This window comes from Equus przewalskii, chromosome 1 (assembly GCF_037783145.1).
Source record: "Equus przewalskii isolate Varuska chromosome 1, EquPr2, whole genome shotgun sequence".
Taxonomy (NCBI): Eukaryota; Metazoa; Chordata; class Mammalia; order Perissodactyla; family Equidae; genus Equus; species Equus przewalskii.
Window position 1 is genome coordinate 168,618,090 of NC_091831.1, and position 23,395 is coordinate 168,641,484.

At 37.2% G+C, this 23,395-nt stretch overlaps 1 protein-coding gene across 16 annotated transcripts in view; it reads left to right on the top strand.

Annotated features, from left to right (window-relative positions):
* The window catches only part of ARHGAP5 (Rho GTPase activating protein 5), a 128,378-nt gene that overhangs the window by 94,129 nt on the left and 10,854 nt on the right, over positions 1–23,395 (top strand). For all 16 annotated transcript variants that reach the window (XM_070587674.1, XM_070587673.1, XM_070587661.1 and 13 more), the window contains one exon: positions 23,227–23,304. In XM_070587674.1, coding sequence (XP_070443775.1) covers positions 23,227–23,304 — 78 coding nt within the window. The remainder of the gene's footprint in view (positions 1–23,226; positions 23,305–23,395) is intronic.

Here is a 23,395-nt window from a genome sequence, read left to right on the forward strand (position 1 = left end):
ATATTTGCAAATGATAGATTTGATAAGGGGTTAATATCTAAAATACGTAACTCATACAGCCCCATATCAACAAAACAAATAATCTGGTTAAAAAATGGGCGGAGGGCCTGAATAAATATTTTTCCAAAGAAGACATACAGATGGCCAATGGGTACATGAAAAGATGCTCAACATCACCTATCATCAGGGAAATGCAAATCCAAAACACAATGAGGATATCACCTCACACCTGTCAGAATGGCAATTATCAAAAAGACAACAAATAATAAACGTTGGTGAGGATGTAGAGAAAAGGGATCCCTCATGCACTGTTGGTGGGAATGTAAATTGGTGTGACCACTATGGAAAACAGTATGGAGGTTCCTCAAAAAATTAAAAATAGAACTACCATACGATCCAGCAATACCACTTCCTGGTATTTATTCAAAGAAAACAAAAACAATAATTCAAAGAGATGTATGCAACTCTATGTTTATTGCAGCATTATTTACAGTAACCAAGATTTGGAAGCAGCCTGTTTCCATCAGTAGATAAATGAATAAAGAAGATGTAGTGTGTGTGTATGTGTATGTATATAGTATATATATATATACAGACGCACATGCATATGCAATGGAATATTACTCAGCAATGAAGAAGAATGAGACTCTCCCATTTGTGACAACATAGATGGATCTAGAGGGTATTACGCTAAGTGAAATAAGCCATACAGAGAAAGAAGAATTCTGTATGATTTCACTTACATGTGCGATCTAAAAGAAAAGAACAAACAAAACAGAAACAGACTGGGATACAGGGAACAAATTGGTGGTTGCCAGAGGGGAGGTGGGTGGAGGGAAGGGCAAAATAGGTGAAGGGGGATAAGAAGTACAAACTTCCAGTCATAAAATAAATAAGTCATAGGGAATATAGTCAACAGTATCGTAATAACTTTGTTTGATCACAGGTCGTTACTAGTTTTATCAGGGTGATCATTTTGTAATGTAAATAAATGTTAAATCACTATGTTGTATACCTGAAACTAATACAATATTTTATGTCAACTATACTTTAATTAAAAAATAAGGAAAAAATAAAATTAAGAAAAGATTTTAAAAAATCAGTTGACTATAAATGTGAATATTTCTCAACTTTGACTTATATTCCATTAATCTGTATGCTTGTCCATGTATGCCACTACCACCCTGTTTTCATTCCTGTAGCTTTGTAGTAAGTTTTGAAGTCAAGAAGTATTGAGTCCTCCAACTTTGTTCTTCTGGGTATATACTTAGTTCTATGCTGATGGATTCTGCCGCCCCTCCTCCCCCCCAGCTTTTTAAAGACTGTTTGTTGTCGTCTGCATGGTATCTAACAAGCAATCTGCTATTATTCTTACATTTGTTCCTCTGTATGTGATGTGTTCTTTCTGCCTCAACTCTTAGCTGCTTTTAAGACTATTCTCTCTGGGTTTTAGCAATTTTATTAAAAATGTATTTTAGTGTCTTGCTTTAAAAAAAAAAGAAAAATGAACTTAAGCTCGATGTTTCTGGTGCTTCTTGGGTCTCTTGGTTTATAATTTTCAAATTTGGAAAATTTGGGGCCATTATTTCTTGAAATGTTTTTTTCTGTTCTTCTGTTTCCCACACCTCTTCCTCTTGACTCCAATTGCATGTGTGTTAAACATCTTGAAATTGTCCCACAGCTCACTGAGGCTAAACCTTTTTTTCTTTTTGTGTTTTGTTTTGATTAGAGTGTATATCTTTTGGTGTATCTTTTAGTTCACTGACTTTTTTCTCCCCGTTGGGTCAAATTTAGAAGTTCCATTTAAGTCTCTTTTTTTAATGTGTTTCATTCTTCTACCTGTCATGTTGATGTTTTTCTTTACATCTTTGAGTATACTTACAAAATTTATAAAGATGTTTTAATATCCTTATTGTACTAATTCTGTCATATCATTTTCGGGTCTGTTGAGTTTTCTCCTGATTGTGGGTTGTATTTTCCTGCTTCTTTGTCTGGTGGTTTTGATTTGATGCCAGAGATTTTGAATTTTGCATTATTGATTGGTGAATTTCTAGTATTCCTTTAAAGAGTGTTGAATTTGTTTTGTCATGTGTTAAGTGTTTTGTGAATCAGTTTGGTCCTTTCTAGGCTGGCTTGTAAGTTTGTTTTGGTGGATCCAGAGCAGCTTTTATTCTAGTATTTATTTAGACCTACAATAAGATATGAGGACTTAACCCAATGCCCTGTATATTAAAAGGTCTTTTGAGGAGCTGACCTGGTGGTGTAGTGGTTAAGTTCACACACACTGCTTTGGTGGCTCAGAGTTCCCGGGTTCGGATCCTGGGTGCAAACCTACACACCACTCATCAAGCCATGCTGAGATGGCATCCCGCATACAAAATAGAGGAAGATGGGCATAGATCTTAGCTCAGCGGCAGTATTCTTCAAGCAAAAAGAGGAAGATTGGCAGCAGATGTTAGCTCAGGGCCAATCTTCCTCACCAAGGGAAAAAAAATCTTAAAAAAAAAAAAGGTTCTTTTGAGACTAGAACTTGGATTATTCTCAGCCCTTGGCCTCAGGAAATTTCCTCTCCTACATGTGCAGTATTAAACCAAAGAATCTTGGGACTTTTCCACACATCTGTGAACCTCTTTTTCTGTGTATCTCTCTCTCTTTTTTTGGTACTCTTCCCCACAAATTCTAGCCTTCTCATCCTTTCTGAAACTCCTTCTCTGTCTTTTCAACTCTGGTAGACCATTGTGCTCTATTGGGATTCCACCTGTCCGCACTACTACTAAAAACTGTCTCCAGTCACTAAATTGAGGCATTCACAGTTTAACTTATTTGAATTTTTTTCCTCATGGATCACGGTTTTGAGCTGCCCATAGAACAGTATCTGAAAACTGTTGTTTCATATAATTTTTCCAGTTTTTAGTTGTTTACTCTAGGAGGGCAATTTCCATAGCAGTTAATCCTTCATGTGGAATCAGATGTCCTTATAGCAGTTTTTATGATAATACTGTATAATAAGTTGTGCTAAGTTCCAATTGGAAAATGACCCTTGAAATATTACAAAAAGAGGTAGTGTGGAAGAAAGAGATAGAAAAGAAAGGGAACAGTAGGCCTTTCTCAGGAACTAGTTACGGATGATAAACCTGATAGACATAGGTTTGAAAGAGGACTCAAAAATGCCTCTCAGATTGCTATATTAGGGTGACTGTAGGTGGTGTACCATTAATAAAATAGAAATTAAAATATGAAAAGCGGCTTTGACATTTTGATAATGGCTTCTTATTATGTACATGTTAAATCTTAAGGTACCTGTAGGGTGCCCATATAAATGTCCAAGACTCAATTGAATGTATGACTGTGGATCTCTGGAAAAGAGGTTGTGGTCTTTAGATAAGATTTTGGTAATTGTCATTGTATAAATGTTAATGTTTAAGTTATGTGTTGATGAAATTCAAGGTGAATGTATAGAGTGAGAAGAAAAGTTCACAGTGCAAAAAAATGAAGCCCTAAAGGGAGAAGAAAATTTTTAGTAAGAAGGAAGCATGATTGTACAGCATTGGATGTATAGAGGTCAGGTGACTTAGAATGATACTTTTTTTTTACATTTTTATTGAGGTGAAATCTGTAAGTAAAATTAACCATTTTAAAGTGTAGAGTTTAGTAGCGTGTAGCACATGTGCAGTATTGTGCAACCACCACCTTATCTAGTTCCAAAGATTTTCATCATCCCAAAGAGAACTCTGTACCCTTTAAGCAGTTGCTTCCTTCTCTGTTCCCCCTTGCCCCAGCGTCTGGCAACTGCCACCGTGCTCTCTGTCTCTACAGATTTATGTATTCTGGGTATTTCATCTAAATGGAACCATACAACGTGACCTTTTGTCTGGCTTCTATCACTTCGCATGTTTTTAAGGTTCATCTGTGTTGTAACATGCATTGTATGAATATACCACATTTTATTCATTCATCAGTTGGTGGGCATTTGGTTTGTTTCTACCTTTTGGCTGTTGTAAACAGTGCTGCTATGAACATTCATATATAAATATTTGTTTGAGTACCTTTTATTCATTTCTTTTGGGTATATACCTAGGAGTGGAATGGTGCGTCATATGGTAATTCTGTGTTTAACTTTTTGAGGAACTGTCAGTCTGTTTTCTACAGTGGATGCACTGGTGCACCATTTTACATTTCCACCAGCAATATACAAGAGTTCAAATTTGTCCACATCTTCACCAATACTTGTTATGTGCTCTGTGTGTGTGTGTGTGTGTGTGTGTGTGTGTGTGTTTTAATTCTAGTCATCCTATCCCTTTTGATAGGATTGCATTTTGATCTGTAGATCTCTTTGGTAATACTGGCATCTTAACAGTATTAAGTCTACCAATCCAGGTCTTCTTTATTTTCTCTCAACACCATTTTATAGTTTTCATTGTACAAATCTTGCACCTTCTAAGTTTATTCCTAGGTATTTTATTCTTTTGGATGCTTTCGTAAATGGAATTGTTTTCTAAATTTAATTTTCAGAATGTTTGTTCTTGGTATATAGAACTGATTTTTGTGTGATTATCTTTTGTCCTGCAACTTTGCTGAATCTTTTTTATTAGCTCTATTTTTTTGTGTTCTTTGGAATTGTCTATATATGTAAGGTCATGTCCTCTGTGAATAGGGATGGCTTTACTACTTCTGTTGAAATTTGGGTGTTTTTTCTTTCTCTGTCTTGGCTAATTCCTCTGGCTTGAATTTGTGCAATGTTGAGTAGCTGTGGTGAAAGCAGGTATCCTTAGCTTATTTTTTATTTTAGAGGAAAGCTTTCATTCTTTCGCCATTATGATGTTAGCTGTGAGTTTTTCATAAATGCTCTTTATCATGTTGAGGAAGTTCCCTTCTGTATTAGTTTCCTGGGGCTGCCATAACAAAGTCTCACAAACTGGGTAGCTTAAAACAACAGAAATTTATTTCTTCACAGTCTGGAGGCTAGAACACTGAAATCAAGATGTCAGCTGGGTCATGCTCCGTCTGAGACTCTGGGTAGAATACTTCCTTGCCTCGTGGTGTTCCTTGGCTTGCAGCTGTATCTCCAGTCTCTGTCTTTGGGGTTCTCCCTGTGTGTGTCTGTTTTAAAAGGACACCAGTCATTGGGTTAAGGACTTACCCTACTCCAGTATGACCTCATCTTATCTTAACTAATTACATCTGCATTGACCCTATCGTATCTGGAGTATTGAGGGTTAGGACTTCAACATGTTTTTGGGAGACAGATTCAACCTGTAACACTTTCTATTCCTAGTTTGTTGAGTACTTTTTTTATCTTGAAAGCGTGTTGGATTTTGTTAAATGATTTTCTGTGTCAATTTAGATGAGCATGTGATTTTTTTCCTTTCATTCTATTAATGTGGTGTGTTAACAGTAATTGATTTTTTTTCTTATGTTGAAACACCCTTGCATTCATGGGATAAATCCCACTTGGTCATGGTATATAATCCTTTTAGTATGCTGTTGGATTCAGTTTGCTAGTATTTTGTTGAAAATTTTTGCATCTGTATTCATAACAGATATAGGTCTATAGCTTTCTTTTGGTGGTTGTGAGGCCTTAGTATCAGGGTAAGACTCACCTCATAGAATGAGTTAGAAAGTGTTTCCTCCTTTAGAATATAGGTATTTTAATGAAAGTTTTCTCTGGTTTTAAAAGTTTACTATGTTCAGAATCTATGGAGGCATTCCTATGTTAAAGACTTTCTAAATTTTTTTCTATATCAATAGTTTTCAATTTCCTGTTTTGTTGTCAGTGTACCTCCTGCTGCTGATAATCTTATTTTGCTTTTCTAATTTGTAACTTCTAGTCTGTGAGTCAGGAAAACATGGCAGAGTTAGCTGAAGTTGTGCTTTTGGTTAGCTTAAATAGAATGTGTGGAAAAACAGGAGATATTCTTCCTATAAATGTATTTTAGTGCAAGGGCTTTATGACATCTTTTTGGGTATATTTATATTCCTTTTTGTTTCCATTATTTCAGTTATGATAGATTAGGTGATCAGATGACCAAGTTCCAGATAGGTAAGGAACTTTTTCACCTCTCTGCCAAAATTTATATTTGCATGTAGTTAATCTGGAATGCCTCCGCTGTTACAAATGAATTGTAAAGAAATAGAGACTATCTCTAAAAGAGCTTAGAGATTATATTTCTGGTAAGACTGAGTTAGAAGGAGAGATGCCAATGAGGTTCTTTAAATATTGGTCTGAAAATTGTGTGTTATTCCAAGACACCAATGATGGATGAAGCAGTTGAAGTGGATGAGTGAATCTTTGTTTTATTGCTAAGGTAAATATAACTTTCTTAAGTAAATCCTTTTCATTTAAACGTCAGCATTTCCGCTTACTGTTTTGAAGAACTTTTTTTTTATCACTAATACTTTTTTGCTACACGTCATTACCTTATGTCTTCTGTCCGTCCTTGTCATGCCCATATTTCTCAGTCCATTTTTATGGTTCATTCCTTTGCCTACCTCCTCAGCCCCCACCATGTTATCCACTTAACAAAACCTCAACTTTGGTTAAACTCACTTTACTCTGCCTGCTCTGTGGTTGGACCAGAAAGTGGATCTTGGCTGTAGAAAAACATAAACCATGCATTTTATTTTAAATATATGACCACAAATCTGTAGTAATCATCCCATAATTCCCTAGCCAGTTTATTCTTTTGCTCTCATAAAGGAGTATTTCTTTTTTAAATACCATTTTTTCTTTATTTCTTTCCTCACATTTTTGAAAATTTTTGAAACTTTAGAAATGTTGCAAGAATATGATTAAGCATCTATATACCTTTCACCTAGATTCACCAGTTATTTACTTTTTGCCACATTTCTTCTTCAACTTTTTTCTTTTTTAAGATTTTATTTTTCCTTTCTCCCCAAAGCCCCCTGGTACATAGTTGTGTATTTTTAGTTGTGAGTCCTTCTAGTTGTGGCATGTGGGACACCGCCTCAGCATGGCTTGATGAGCGGTGCCATGTCCATGCTCAGGATCCAAACTGGCGAAACCCTGGGCCACTGAAGTGGAGTGCGTGAACTTGACCACTCGGCCATGGGGTAGGCCCCCAACCTTTTTTTTTAGCCACACTCTTGGAGAGTAAGTTACAGACAACATGACACTTCACTCCTAAATCTTTTAGCATATATCTCTCGAGAACCAAGGACATTTTCCCCACACAACCACTATATAAATAACCACCTTCAGGAAATTTAATGTTGATAAAATCCTATTATGTAATATTCTGTCTATATTCAGATTCCCTCCATTGTCCCAGTAATGTCCTCTTATAGCTTGCTATTACAGAAAAGGTCAGAATTTCTGAAGCATGTGCCCTTTATTAGTAAAAAATATACTACTAATTTTATGTTAGACAACTCTCCTAAGAACTTTCCCATAAGATAACAGTAAATGGTAAACCATAAGATAATGGTAAACAAACTTAGAAAAGTGAAGTGACTTCCTAAAGGTCACACACTGAGCTAGCTATGGTCGTTAGCTTGTCCTTTTCAATATGTAAACGATAAGTCTATGTCAGTGGAAAGCTACCTAGCAGGGTTTTTGGGTGGGCATGGGAGGTGGGCAGAAAGCAATCTCTTGGATAAGCAAAGCTCAAAAATAAGTAATAGCAGTTATTTATTATATTTCTCTCAAAGCAAAGGTGATGTTAAAAAAAATAAATGAGGAACCATAATTTTATGTCCTCCTTCCCAGTCTGTGTACCTTTGATTTCATTTTCTTGCCTTACTGCTTTAGCCAGGACTTCCAATATCTGGTTGAAAGGTGTGGTAAGGACATCCTTGCCTTGTACCTGATCTTAGTGGAAAGGCTTTGAGTTTCTCACTATTAAGTATGATCTTAACTACAGATTTTTTGTAGATAAGCTTTATCAAATTAAGGAAGTTCCACTCTATTCCTAGTTTATCGAGAGTTTTTATCATGAATAAGTGTTGGATTTTGTCAAATGCTTTTTCTGCATCTATTCATATGATTGTGATTTTTCTTTTTTGTTCTAATGATTTAATGGATTATATTAATTGATTTCTGAATATTGAACCAGCCTTGCATACTTGGGATAAATCCCTTGGATAATTCTTTTTATACTTTTGATTCTGTTTGCTAATATTTTGATGAAGATTTTTGCATCTTTGTTCATGAGTGAGGTATTGAACTGTAGTTTTCTTTTTTGTGCAGTGGTTTTGTCTGGATTTATAAGCTTCTTTTTAGCATGTGAAAATTCTTACTTCACTCAGCTTGAGATTCACGAACATATTTACTTCAGCTGTTGTTTTAAGATTTAAACTAGCTGGGCTGTTGAACTGTATACTATGCCATATCAGGGATAATATAGTTTATGTCTTATTACACATGAATATTCAAATATGCAGAACATAGGCATTTTATTAAGGAATATTAAATCCTTTTTCAAATCAAAACACATATGTCTCCACATGTTCGTATCTCTTTTGCATGTAAGTACACCTTTATTAATTTCAGAACGTTATAGCCCCCTCATTTGGTGTTGATCTCATTTATGCATTGTTTTACATTTGATTTTTGGGCTTGGGGCATCACATCTGTGAGAATGACTCCCAGATCGTTTTCTCACATCCCAGTGTTTTCCTGTATTCTGGACTGCCTGCTGAACATTTCTCTTGATTTTGCTTTTTCTAATTATGCCACTTTCTTCTAGCTACATGGGCAAAGGTGTTTCATTAATCTGACTCCTTTTTTACCTGTTGTGCCCACATACCATTAATGCTAACCCTTGTCCTTAATATTTTTTCTTGCGTCTGTTTTCCAGTGTCACAACCATGTTAAGATCTATTTCATCACATTTATACTGTTGTTGCTTCTGATGCAGTTGTCTCCCTACCCCCAGATCTCTCTCCTGCTTAAAAATATTAAGTGCTTAGGGAAAAAATAGATCTAAATTTCATAGCCTCAGAATTAAGACTTTTTTAATCTAAATTATTTTGGTTACAAGAAACAAATGCAAAAAGTACACTTAATTGGAATAAAAGGTATCTTATGGAAGCCAAGAGCATCTAATCCGAATGGACTAGAACCCAGGTAGTATTGTCATCTCTGTTCTTCTGTGTTCTTTTCTCTCTCTAGACTCATCTTGTCTGTTCACAGATCCTAGATTTTTATGTCTCAGTTTTAACCACATGCTGAGCCTAATCAGTTGTCTTTGAATCCCAGGGGAGTGTGTTGTAAACTACATATAGTTGGACCTTTTTTTTTTGAGTCCATTCTACCAATCTATCTTTTAATAGGAGAGTTTAATCCATTTACTTTTAAAGTAATTACTGATGGGCCAGCCTTGTGGCGCAGTGGTTAAGTTCACACGTTCTGCTTTTCAGTGGCCCGCAGTTCACTGGTTTGGATCCCGGGTGTGGACATGGCACCGCTTGGCAAAAAGCCATGCTGTGGTAGGCGTCCCATGTATAAAGTAGAGGAAGATGGGCATGGATGTTAGCTCAGGGCCAGTCTTCCTCAGCGAAAAGAGGAGGATTGCCAGTAGTTAGCTCAGGGCTAATCTTCCTCAAAAAAAAAAAAAAAAAGTAATTACTGAGAAGGAGGACTTCTACTATTTTGCTATTTGTTTATGTCTTAAACCTTTTGTTTCTCAGTTCCTCCATTACTGATTTCTTTTGTGATTTTTTTTCTTTCTAGTGTCCCCTTTTGATTTCTTTCTTGTTTCTTTTTCTGTGTATTTTTAAATTATTTTCTTAGTGCTTAGCCCGGGGATTACGATTGACATTTTAATTTTGTAGCAATCAGATTCTAATTAAAATGAACTTTGTTTCAATAGCATATAAAAACTCTGCTCCTTTACAGCTTCATCTTGTACCCCTTTATGTTGTTGTTGTCACAGATTACATCTTTGTACGTGTACCCATTAACATAGATTTATAAATTACTGTTTTATGCATTTATTTTAATTCATATAGGAACAAAAAGATGTTACAAATAAAAAATACACTACTACTACTGACTTATATACTTATCTTTGTTAAGTGCTTTTACCTTTGTTATTTATTTTTTGTATAGCTTCACATTACTGTCTGAGGGAGTTTTATTTTGGCCTGAAGGACTCCTTTTAGCGTTTCCTGTAGGGCGTGTCTGCTAGTGATGAACTCCCTCAACTTTTGTTCATCAAAGATTGCTTAATTTTTCCTTCATTTTTGAATGATAGTTTTGCCAAATGTAGAATTCTTGGTTGATAGTTTCTTTCAGGACTTTATACCATCCCACTGTCTTCTAGCCTCCATAGTTTCTGAAGAGAAATTGGCTGTTAACTTTAGTGTGGATTCCTAGGATGTGATGAATCACTTCTCTTGTTTTTTCAGCATAGCTCTCTTTGAGTTCATTCTGCTTGCAGGTGGTTGAACTTATTGGATGCATAGATTTGTGGGGTTCTTTTCCATATTTAGGAAGTTTTCAGCCATTATTTCTTCAAATAATCTCCTTTCTTTCCTTTCCATCTGGGAAAGCCTTTGTGCATATGTTGGTACACTTGATGGTGTCCTAGAAGTTTCTTAGGCTCTGTTCATTTTTCTTAATTCTTTTCTCTTTTGCTCCTAGACTGGATAATCTCAATTAACCGATCTATAAGTTAATTGATTGTTTCTTCTGACTGCTAAAATCTGCTGTTAACTTCTCTAGTGAATTTTTCATTTTAGTTGTTATACTTTTCAGCTCCAGAATTTCTCTTTAGTTCTTTTTGTATTTTCTTTGTATTTATTTGTAGTCTCTATTTGTTAAGTCATTGTTCTCCTGGTTTCCTTTAGTTCCTTGTGCATTTTTGAAACAGCTGATTTACAGTCTTTGTCTAGTAACTGCAATGATTGGATTTCCTCATGGACAGTTTTTGTTAATCTTTTTTCCTTGAATGTACCGTACTGTTTTGTTTCTTCCCACATACCTCCTCATTTTTTGTTGAAATAAGAGATCTTGTATATTATAATGTGGTATCTCCAGAAATCAGATTCTCCCCCCTCACCAGGATTTGCTGTTGCTATTTATTGGCAATGTTTGCTTGTTTGGTGACTTTTCTAAACATTTTTGTAAAGTTTGTATTCAATGTCGTCTGGCCACTGAAGTCTGTATTCCATTAGCTTAGTGGTTAGCTAGTGTTTTGACAGTTCCCTTAAATGCCTGGAGCCACTGGAAAAAAAATTCTTTCCAAGTCTTTGCAGATTAGCTCTGTGTTGGAGCATTCTTTCAACACTTACCCAAGCCATTTATAACTCTGCCCAAGCCTTCACTTCCAGCTTGGGCAGAGCTTGTGGCCAGCCAGAGGTGAAAGTTTAGGATCTCATCAGGTGTTTTCTGAGTATACATCCAGCCTGGGTATACATTGGGCTTCTCAATTCCCCAGTATATGCAGGAGCTTTTGAAAGCCCTATTCCCCCACTATCTCTTTTCCCAGTATCTTCCTCCTAGACTTCTCAGTTTATTTATTCCTGGTCCTGACTTGCTGCTCTCCCCAGATTGCTACAGCCAATACCTGTGCCTTTAAATGCTGGTGAAGCCACCCCAGCCCTGGGAACACTTCAAGTTGAGTGAAACATAGGCAGACACTCGTGTTGTTCCTTCCGGGAGCTGCTAGACAGGTCAAAATCCATAGCCACAATTCTTTGAGAATAAGACCCATATTGCTCCCTCTGACACTTGAAACCTACACCAGGAGTGCATGGTTGTTGCTAATCTGGCATGTGGGACAGTGGTAAGTGGGCAATTTAAAGCTTATTTCTTCACCAAGCCTTCTTCTGGTGGTTGTGATTTTTTTGACTAGATTCCAGAGTTCTGCAAAAAGTTGATTCTGACACTTTGGCAGCTCATTAGTTGCTTTTGTGGGAGAACCAAGCCCTGAAATTCTCACTTTTGCTGATGCCATTCCCTATGGATGTGTTTATCTAATTTATGGATTATCTGTACTCCTTACTTCTTCATCCGTTGTAATCTATTTTATTACATAATTACTTTGACCTGAAGGTATACAGAAACAGGCAGCAAAACCCTCATTTTTATCTGTTAACAACTCAAATAGAGCTTAGACCATTTTAGAACTTCAGATAACAAGAATCTGTGTGGTACAAGGATTAGTTTACCTTTCTAATAAAAGAAGAAAAGATGATGATACTTGGTTAAAAAGCATCATTTTAAATTTCTAAGTTTTTTATTTAGTTTTGGAATATTGGGATAGATTTAAAATACCTTTATTGCTTGGAGGCCCAGGATAGATACTTTGAGTGATGTAAGTCCAAGTAAAACTTGGATAATTCACACCTAGATAATTGAATTGGTGGGGTTTTTTGTGTGTTTATTTTTTCACTTCAATTATTAGTTGAATGGAATGCAAGATTTTTAGCAGAGATGATTACGTATCTTATAATTTTCATTTAGCAAATAATATTAAATGCTGATCACCATGTCAGGGTTTCTCAACCTCAGCATTATTAACATTTTTGGCCATTTAGTTCTTTATTAGAGGGAAAATCCAGGATCTAATCTAGGTACATTGCATTTAATGATCTTGTCTTTTTCAACACCTTTAATTTGGAACAGTTCCTCAGCCTTTTGTGTCTTTCTGTACTTGGAGCTATCATCAGAGTTTCAGCCACTAGGTTTAGCCCCCATTGATGATTTTTTTCTCTCTCTATCATTTCGCCAATGTTTATTGGTTGATATTTTACTGAACAAATGAACTTTTCTTCTCCCTCATTTTGAGTTTGTCTCAAACTCATATTTCCTCATTATTAGATTTGAATTTTGCGTTTTTGTTAGAAATACCATCAATCTGTTGAGACAGGATGTCATTTTGTCCCAATGTAGGTGACATTAACTTCGATCATTTGGTGCTGTCTGCTAGCCTTCATCACTAAGGTGAAAACTTTGGATTTAGTAACTTATTACTTATTAATTTATACTGGCATAGACACATATATTACTAGTATTTTGTTCAATACGTTAATCTCCATTAATATCCTTACATATTTTGACATTCAGGTTGTCCTAGCTTAGGTTCCTTCATGGCTTCTGCATCCTTTTAAGATACATCCCCGTAATTCTTGATACACTGCCTTACTTTCTGGCGCGAGGTGTACTGGGCTTGGCCAACACTTTTCCTGCTCTAGCCTTGGAATCAGCCTTCTCTCCAAAGAGTTCTGGTTTGTTTTGATACAGAATAGCGTTTAGAAACCAATTTGGGGCTGCTTCTGGACGCTTTCAGCAGACAAAGCTGGGAAATAAATGTATGTATGTGCATTTGTATATACATGGGTGTATATTTTTACTTATTCTACAGTTATCTTTATTAAAAACCATGTGTTTATGCTGATAATTCCAATTTCACTGCAACACCACAAAGTACATTTTAGTTTTAGTCCCCCTTTTGTTATTAGTAATGCCCTTCTCCAAGAACGAGAATCTTACTCCCTTTATCCTCAACATATTTACTCATTTGCTCAAGTCTAGAATACACAAAAAGTATACATATCACTCTAGATTGCAAACCTACTAACTAGAGTTCATTATTTGCTTACAGTTCTTTTTATTTTTAAGGTCCAATTACATAAGAGTCAAGTGCACCAAACTGAAGGGTACAATTAGATGCCTTATGACAAATGTATACCCGTTTAATCCATGTACCTGTCAGGATACATAACATTTTCATCACCCTTTATGTCTCTTCCCATTTATTCTTCCAACTACCAGAGAGAACCTCTTTTCTGATTTTCCCCCCACTATAGATAAATATTGCCTATTTTAGAACTTCATATAAATGGAATCATACTAAATAAGTTCTTTTGTATTTGGTTTCTTTCATTAATCAGAGATTAATTTATGTTGACTGTGTAGTAAAACTTGATAACTTTCAAAATTCTAAGTTTGGTCCGTGAAACTTTTGCCAGTGGATTTTTGCTCCTTTTGTGTTCATGGATTTCAGAATATTCACTTTTTCCCCCCAGTATGAGATACACTTTGTTCCCCTTCCATATACTTATATATTCTTTGTAAAGGATAAAATAAGTCTAACCAGGTGAAAAATTAGAAGGAATTAATACATTGTCCTGTGCAAAGGCCTTGGCATTGGTCCAGGAATAAGGTTGACAGAATCTCCTTTTCAATTGATTCTTTTTTTGTTTTTCCCTTCTCTGATCAGGAGAGTACAGTGCCTTATGAAATTGAGTCTCTTTCAGAAATGCTTTGAGAAATTTCCGATTGAACCATAGAGATAGGTATAGACTTTTGGCCAGTGACATAAATGTTAGATCTTTTGTTATTGTCCTACAAGTCTTTGAGGCTTTTCATTAATTTTTTGTTTTCCAAACTAAGAAGAACCCTTGTCCTTTATTTCTTTTTTAGGTGTACATCATTATGTTTCTATTTGTGTGTAGATTACATCATGTTTACCACCCGAAGACTAATTACAATCCATTACCACACGCGTGTACCTAATCACCCCTTTCACCCTCCTCCCTTCCTTCTTCCCCTCTGGTAACCATCAATCCAATCTCTATCTATGTGATTGTTTGTTGTTGTTTTTATCTTCTACGTATGAGTGAGATCGTACAGTATTTGACTTTCTCCCTCTGACTTACTTCGCTTATTAGCATAATATCCTTAAGGTCCATCCACATTATCACAAACGGCTGATGTCATTGTTTCTTATGGCTGAGTGGTGTTCCATTGTGTATATTTGCCACATTGTCTTTATCCATTTGTCCCCTTGATAGGCCTTTAGGTTGCTTCCAAGTCTTAGCTATCGTGAATAATGCTGCAGTGAATGTAGGGGTGCATGCCTCTTTATGCATTTGTGTTTTCATGTTCTTTGGATAAATACCCAGCAGTGGAATAGCTGGATCATGTATGGTAGTTCTATTCTTAATTATTTGAGGAATCTCCATACTGTTTTCCATAGTGGCTGCACCAGTTTGCGCTCCCACCTGCAGTGTATGAGAGTTCCCTTCTCTCCACATTCTCTCCAGCACTTGTTTCCTGTCTTGTTAATTGTAGCCACTCTGATGGGATTGAGATGATATCTCTCATTGTACTTTTGATTTGCATTTCCCTGATAGTTAATGATGTTGAACATCCTTTCATCTGTGTGGCCATCTGTATATCATCTTTGGAGAAATGTCTCTTCAGATCTGTTGCCCATTTTTTAATTGGGTTGTCAGTTTTTTTGTTGTTGAGATGTATGAATTCTTTATGTATTTTGGATTTTAACCCCTTATCAGATAGATGGTTTGCAGATATCTTCTCCAAGTTGTTAGGTTGTCTTTTTGTTTTGTTGATGGTTTCCTTTGCTCTGCGGAAGCTTTTTACTTTGATATAGTCCCATTTGTTTATTTTTTCTATTGTTTCGCTTGCCCGTTCAGACATGGTACTTGAAAATATGCTGTTAAGACCAGTGTCGAAAAGCATACTGCCTATGTTTTCTTCTAGAAGTTTCATGGTTTCAAGTCTTACATTCAGGCCTTTAATCCATTTTGAGTTAGTTTTTGTGTATGGTGTAAGATAATGGTCTACTTTCATTCTTTTGCTTGTGGCTGTCCAGTTTTCCCAGTACCATTTGTTGAAGAGACTTTCCTTTCTCCCTTGTACGTTCTTGGCTCCCTGGTCGAAAATTAGGTGACCCAAAGATGTGTGAGTTTGTTTCTGGGCTCTTGATTCTGTTCCATTGATCTATGTGTCTGTTATTGTGCCAGTACCAAGCTGTTTTGATTACTGTAGCTTTGTAGTTTATTTTGAAATCAGGGAGTGTGATACCTCCAGCTTTGTTCTTTTCTTTCAGGGTTCCTTTGGCTGTTCAGAATCTTTTATTCTCCTATATAAATTTTAGGATTCTTTGTTCTGTTTCTGTGAAGAATGTTGGAACTTTGATAAGGATTGCATTGAATCTGTAATTGCTTTAGGAAGTATGGAAGGTTCTTTTTTTCTTTTTCCTTCTTCTTCTCCCCAAAACCCCCCAGTACATAGTTGTATATTTTAGTTGTGAGTGCCTCTGATTGTGGTATGTGGGATGCTGCCTCAGCATGGCTTGATGAGAGGTGCCATGTCCATGCCCAGGATCTGAACTTGCTAAACCCTGGGATGCTGAAGTGGAGTGTGCGGACTTAACCACTCGGCCACGGGCTGGCCCCCAGGAAGTATGGACATTTTAACTCTGTTAATTCTTTCAATCCAAGAGCACAGAATATCTTTCCATTTCTCTGTATCTTCTTTGGTTTCTCTCAACACTGTTTTATAGTTTTCAGTGTACAGATCTTTCACCTCTTTGGTTAAGTTTATTCCTAGGTATTTTATTATTTTTGTTGTAATTGTAAATGGGATTTTATTCTTTTTTGTTTCTGTTTTTTAGATTTTATTTTCTTCCTTTTTCTCCCCAAAGCCCCCAGGTACATAGTTGTATATTCTTTCTTGTGGGTCCTTCTAGTTGTGGCATGTGGGATGCTGCCTCAGCGTGGTTTGATGAGCAGTGCCATGTCCGCGCCCAGGATTTGAAACAACAAAACACTGGGCCACCTGCAGCGGAGCATGAGCACTTAACCACTCAACCACGCGGCCAGCCCCTTTGGGATTTTATTCTTAATTTCTCTTTCTGCTACTTTGTTGTTAGTGTATAGAAACACAACTGATTTTTTTATGTTGATTTTGTATCTTGCATCTTTACCATATTCATTTATTATTTCTATAAGTTTTGTGGGTTCTTTAGGGTTTTTCTATATACAAAATCATGTCATCTGCAAATCGGGACAGTTTCACTTCTTCTTTAGCAATTTGGCTGCCTTTTATTTATTTTTCTTGCTTGATTGCTCTGGCTAGGACTTCCAATACTGTGTTAAATAAGAGTGGCGAAAATGGGCATCCTTGTCTGGTTCCTCTTCTTAGAGGGATAGCTTTCAGTTTTTCTCCATTGAGAAGGATATTAGCTGTGGGGTTTGTTGTATATGGCTTTTATTACCTTGAGGTACTTTCCTTCTATACCTGTTTTATTCAGAGTTTTTATCATAAGTGGATGCTATATCTTGTCAGATGCTTTCTCTGCACCTATTGAAATCATGTGATTTTTATTTTTCATTTTGGTAATGTGATTTATCACATTGACTGATTTGTGGGTGTTGAACCATCCCTGCATCCCTGAAGTAAACCCCACTTGATCGTGGTGTGTGATCTTTTTAATGTATTGTTATATTTGATTTGCTGGTATTTTGTTGAGGATTTTTGCATTGATGTTAATCAGTGATATTGGCCTGTAATTTTCTTTTTTTGTGTTGTCCTTGTCTGGTTTTGGAATCAGGGTAATATTAGCTTCGTGGAGTGAGTTTGGGAGCTTCCCCTCCTCTTCAATTTTCTGGGAGAGTTTGAGAATGATAGATATTAAGTCTTCTTTGAATGCTTGGTAGAATTTGCCAGGGAAGCCATCTGACCCTGGACTTTTGTTTTTGGGGAGATTTTTTATTATTGTTTTGATCTCCTTACTGGTGATTGGTCTATTCAAATTATCTGTTTCTTCTTTATTGCGTTTTGGAAGGTTGTATAATTCTAAGAGTTTATCCAGTTTGTTGGCATATAGCTTTTTGTAGTATTCTCTTATAATCTTTTGCATTGCTAAAGTGTCTGTTGTAATTTCTCCTCTTTCATTTCTGATTTTACTTATTTGAGTCTTCTTTTTTTTTCTCGGTGAGTCTAGCTAAAGGTTTCTCATTTTTGTTTATCTTTTCAAAGAATCAGCTCTTGATTTAGCTAATTTATTTCTATTGTCTTTTTAGATTCTATTTAATTTATTTCTGCTCTGGTTTTTATTATTTCTTTCCTTCTACTGATTTTGGGCTTTGTTAGTTCTTCTTTTTCCAGTTCCTTTAGGCACACTGTTAGATTGTTTATTTGAGGTTTTTCTTGTTTGTTGAGGTAGGCCTGTATTGCTATAAACTTCTCTCTTAGAACCGCTTTTGCTGTATCCCATAAATTTGGGGATGTTGTATTTTCATTTTCATCTATCTCCAGGTATTTTTTTATTTCTTCATTGACCCAATTGTTCAGTAGCGTTTTGTTTAATCTCCACATATTTGTAGCTTTTCTTCATGTGGTTGATTAGTTTTATACTGTTGTGTTCAGAAAAGATGCTTGGTATTTTTTCACTGTTCTTAAATGTATTGAGACTTGTTTTGTGGCCTTATATGTAATCAGTCCTGGAGAATGTTCCATGTGCATTTGAAAAGAACTTGTATTCTGCGATTTTTGGATGGAATGTTCTGTATATATCTACTAAGTCCACCTGTTCTAATGTGTTGTCTAAGGCCAGTGTTTCCTTACTGATCTTCTGTTTGGATGATGTATCCATTGGTGTAAGTGGAGAGTTAGTCCCCTGCTCTTATTGTGTTACTGTCTATTTCTCCTTTTATATCTGTTAATAGTTGCTTCATATATATATTTAGGTGTTCATATGTTGGGTGCGTAGATATTTACAAGTGTTATATCCTTGTGTTGGATTGTTCCCTTTATCATAATGTAGTGTCCTTCTTTGTCTCTTGTTACAGTTTTAGTTTTAAAGTCTATTTTGTCTAAGTATTGCTACCCCAGCTTTCTTTCCATTGCTGTTTGCATGGAGTCTCTTTTTCCATCCCTTCATTTTCAGTTTGCGAGCATCTTTAGGTCTGAAGTATATATATATATATATATATATATATTGGGTCTTGTTTCTTTATCCAGTTAGCCACCCTAATAGCCCTTTTGTTTGGAGCATAAAGTAGCTATTGATACGTATGTACTTATTGCCATTTTGTTACTTTTTTTTCTGAGTGTTTTAGTAGTTCTCTGTTTTCTCTTCTTCTTTTCTTCAGTTCTTTTCCCTTGTGGTTTGATGGCTTTCTTTAGTATTATGTCTCGGTTCCTGTCTCTTAATTTCTTAAGTATTTATAATAGGTTTCTGGCTTTTGATTACCATGAGGTTCATATATAATAACCTATGTATATAGCAATCTACCTTAAGTTGATGGTCTCTTTAGTTTGACCTCTTTCTAAAAGCTCTACTCTTTTACTCCCCTCCTCCTGCATTTTATGTTTTTTGATATCATGTCTAACCTCTTTTGTGTGTGTGTGTATCTGTTATCCTCTTATCAGAGAAATAGGTAATTTTAGTACTTTTATCTTTTGACCTTCATAGGTGGTTGTTCTGCTACCTTTATTGTATTACTGCCTTTACCAGTGATTTTATTGCTCTTTTTTTTTTTTTGATAATTTTCTTATTCCTATTTGTGGTCTTCTCTGTTCCACTTAAAAAAGTCCCTTTAGCATTTCTTCTAAGACTGGTTTCTTGGTGATAAACTCCTTTAGTTTTTGCTTATCTGGGAAACTTTCTCTCTCCTTCCATTCTGAATGTTGAGCTTGCCAGCTAGAGTATTCTTAGCTGTAGGTTTTTCTTTTTAGCACTTTAAATATATTGTGCCACTCCCTTCTAGCCTGTAAGGTTTCTGCTGAGATGGCAGCTGATAGTCTTAATGGGGTTTCCTTTGTATGTAACTTGTTGCCTTTTTCTTACTGCTTTTAGGATTCTCTCTTTATCCTTAGTTCTTGACATTTTAATTATAATGTGTCTTGGTCTGGGCCTTTTTGGGTTTATCTTGTTTGGTGCTCTCTGTGCTTCCTGTACCTGGATGTCTGTTTCCTTCCTTAGGTTAGGAAAGTTTTCAGCTATTATTTCTTCAAATAGATTCTCTGCCCCTTTGTCTCTCTCTTCTCCTCCTGGGACACCTATAATACGAATGTTAGTGTGCTTGATGTTGTCCCAGAGGTCCCTTAGACTGTTCTTGTTCTTTTGAGTTCGTTTTTCTTTTATCTGTTCAGGTTGGGTGGTTTCCTCTAGTCTTTCTTCCAACTTGCTGAACGTTCTTCTGTATCATCTACTCTGCTATTCAGTCCCTTTAGTGAGTTTTTCATTTCCAGTATTGTGTTCTTCGTTTCTGATTGGTTCTTTCTTATATTTTCCAATTCTTTGTTAATGTTCTCACTGAGTTCATCCATTCTTCTCCCAAGATCAGTGAGCATCCTTATGACTTCTTGTTTGAATTCTTTGTCAGGTAGATTGTTTCTGTTTCATTTAGTTCTTTTTCTGGGGTTTTATCCTGTTCCCCTACTTGGAACATATTCCTTTGCCTCCTCATTTTGCCTTTTTCTCCGTGCTTACATCTATGTATTAGGTAGCTCACTTGTGTCTTCCAATCTTGGCAAGGTGGCCTTATGTAAGAGGTGCCTTATGAGGCCCAACAGAGTGCTTCCCTCTCATCACCAGTTTCAGATGTTCCAGGAGTGTCCCCTGTGTGGGCTACGTGTGTCCTTCTATTGTGGCAGAGTTGCTCTTGCTCTCTGTGCTCAGGGAGGCTAGGCTGTCCCCCTGGCCAGCTGGTCGTAATGCTCAGCTGCGTGGGGCTGCTGTGGACCCTTCAGTTACTTTATCAGGCATGGGGAGCCCCAGCACAGTTGGCTGCAAGGTCTAATAGCACATTCCTGTTGCAGTGTTTCTGTTAAGTGAGTAGGCCCCCAGCGTGACTGGTTACTAGGCTGAGGGGCTTACAATTGCAGTAGGCCTCTGGCCTGAAAAGCTGTTCTCAGCTCTCTCAGGATTGCAGCTGAGTAAGGTGGGGCCAATCCCCCATTTGGCTGTCTGAGAAGCACAAGTCTTGTGCAGCTGACAAGCCCACCATCTAGAGGGCCATACACACTGTCAGCATAGTCCTGCCCCATGCACATGCCCTGACTCCCTTAAGCAGACCCACCTCTCCCACTGTAGAGGCCCTGTACACTCCACCTGCTCCTTGTGCCTTCCCTGCACCTCTGAGATGGACCCACTTGCCTGGCTGCACAGGATCCAGGCACCCAGCCTATGCAGGCCCATGAGGTGCCCAAGGGCTTTCTGTTGGGTGGGCCTAGTCCCTAGGGTACCTGCCTGCCCTGGCTGAGCTGGATTAAATTGGTGCTCTAGTGGGTGGGGCAGACCCTGGGCTAACAGAGCAATGTAAGCACTCCAATGGCGTATGCCAGTGTTCTGAGTCAGCATGCCTGTGCTGGTGACAATAATGGCTGCTGACAATGTATCAGTCCCTGGAGAGGTCTCACCTCTCACTAAGGTGCACCCAGAGCCTATCAGATGAGTCTCTTTTCAGCAAAAGACTGTGCCCCTTTCTGGTGATTTTAGGTTGCTTTCTGAAATGGGTGAATTTGTGCATGGGCCGTCTAAGAGCCGGCTTTTATTTTCCCCCTTATGTCCGATAGCTTTGCTAGGGGTGTTTCCCATTGTTAGTATCCAGCAAAGCCAGATATTATGACACTCATCTCAGTTGTGCTGAGTCCAGTAGATGCTTATAGCAGTAATGCTCCCCTTTTCAGATCCGCTACTCCTCCAGGAAGGCTGTGTACCTTAGGATTGTTCCTGGCCAGCCGTAGTACCTGTCTTGCGAAGGTGGCTTGCTTTCTTTCCTACAAGGAATTTCTGCCTCTTCCACCTCAGCCAGAAGTGTCCCTTGTTGCGGGGGTTCTTATTATCGTGTTTTCAGTTTTCTCTCAGGTATGGTTATTCCAAGAGTAGTTGTAAATTTGTTGTGTCCACGGGAGGAGGTGAGTTCAGAGTCCGCCTATTCCGCCATCTTGAACCAGCACCTTTTAAAATTTTTATTTATTTATTTTTGCTGAGGAAGATTCGCCCTGAGCACCATCTCTTGCCAGTCTTCCTCCTTTTGCTTGAAGCAGATTTGCCCTAAGGTAACATCTTTCCAATCTTCCACTATTTTGCATGTGGGACACCACCTCAGCATGGCCACTGACTAGTGTGTAGGTCTGTGCCCAGGAACCAAACCTGGGCCACTGAAGCAGAGGACACCAAACTGCACCACGAGGCTATGAGACCAGCCCTCATTTTTCTTTTTTTTCAGTCTAATTTCTTTATGTTGTTTAGATTGGGTAATTTCTATTGATGTATCTTCAAGTTCGTTCACCCTGTCATCCACATTCTGCTACTTAGCCCATTTAGTGAATTTTTTTGATTCTGTTACTGTATTTCTTAGTTCTAAAGTTTCCAATGAATTCTTCCTTATATTTCTGTTTCCTTGCTGACACTTTCTATTTTTCATTTGTTTCAAGTGTGTTTATAATTACTCACTGAAGTATTTTATGACAGCTGCTTTAAAATCCTTGTCAGATAATCCCTCAACTTACATCTTTGTGTTGGTGTCTGTTAATTGTCCTTTTCTCCTTCAAGTTGTGATTTTCTTGATTCTTGGTATGATGAATGATTTTAGTTTTATTATTATTGTATCCTAGACATTTTGGATAGTATGCTGTTAGACTTTGGATCTTATTTAAATCTTCTATTTCCTCAGGCCTTCTCTGCCACTACACCAGCAGGGGAGGAGGGCTGCCTCATTGCAGCAAGGTTGTGGTGGAAGTCCAGAGTCCCCGCTTGGTGTCCACAGGCTTCTGCTGACAGAACCATGGTGTGGAGGGGAGGAGAGGGTCCCTCTTACCTCAGAAGTTCAGGCTTCTCCACTCAGGGAGTAGAAGGGGCACCTTTGTTACTGCTGGGCAGAGGTGGTATTCTAGTCTCCCCACTTGGTCACTAGTGATGTGTGTGAAGAGGAGTGCGTTCCATGGTGTTTGGCCAGAGTAGAGCAGTTGTAGTAAAAAATGTTTCGTTTTGCTTGTTAGGCTTTCTCAATCCTTTCACTAGAGAGAGCAGGTTTTTCTTGTTGTTGGTTTTCTTTGTGTTTTTACTTTTTCCCTGTGCTCATTGGTATTTCTGGGTTGTAGGCTTCTGTGTTCCTTGGTCCCGAGTATGTAAGAGGCAAAAAGAAAACCCAGGGAACTCACTGTCATGTTGTTTTCAGGTTCCAAGGTTGCTGGCCAGTCCACCTTTTCTCTCCACCATTCAGAGTCTTTTGATGTTTGTTTTTTGTATTGTATTCAGTAATTTTAGCTGTATTTAGTGGAAGAAATACAGAGAAACGTCTGTTCTCACTTTGTATGGAACTCCATGTCCTAAGTGGTTTAAAATAAAAAGTAGTCCATTAAGAACTTAATTAAAATGAAATGCTCAAAAATGTTTAATTCTTAAAAATACTTTACCACTGTATTTTTATGTCAGTAAGATGTACATAAGGTTAAGTATATTTTTTGTTGTAGATGTATATGTATATTTCTTCTTTTAGGATTATGTACTGAAGGACTCTACCGTGTTAGTGGGAACAAAACTGATCAAGACAATATTCAAAAACAGTTTGATCAAGGTAAGACGATAATTATATAAAATAAAATTATTATTTTCCTTACTGAAATTTCGTGGTGGGAAGGTTGATTTTCTTATGAAAACCTCCTAAA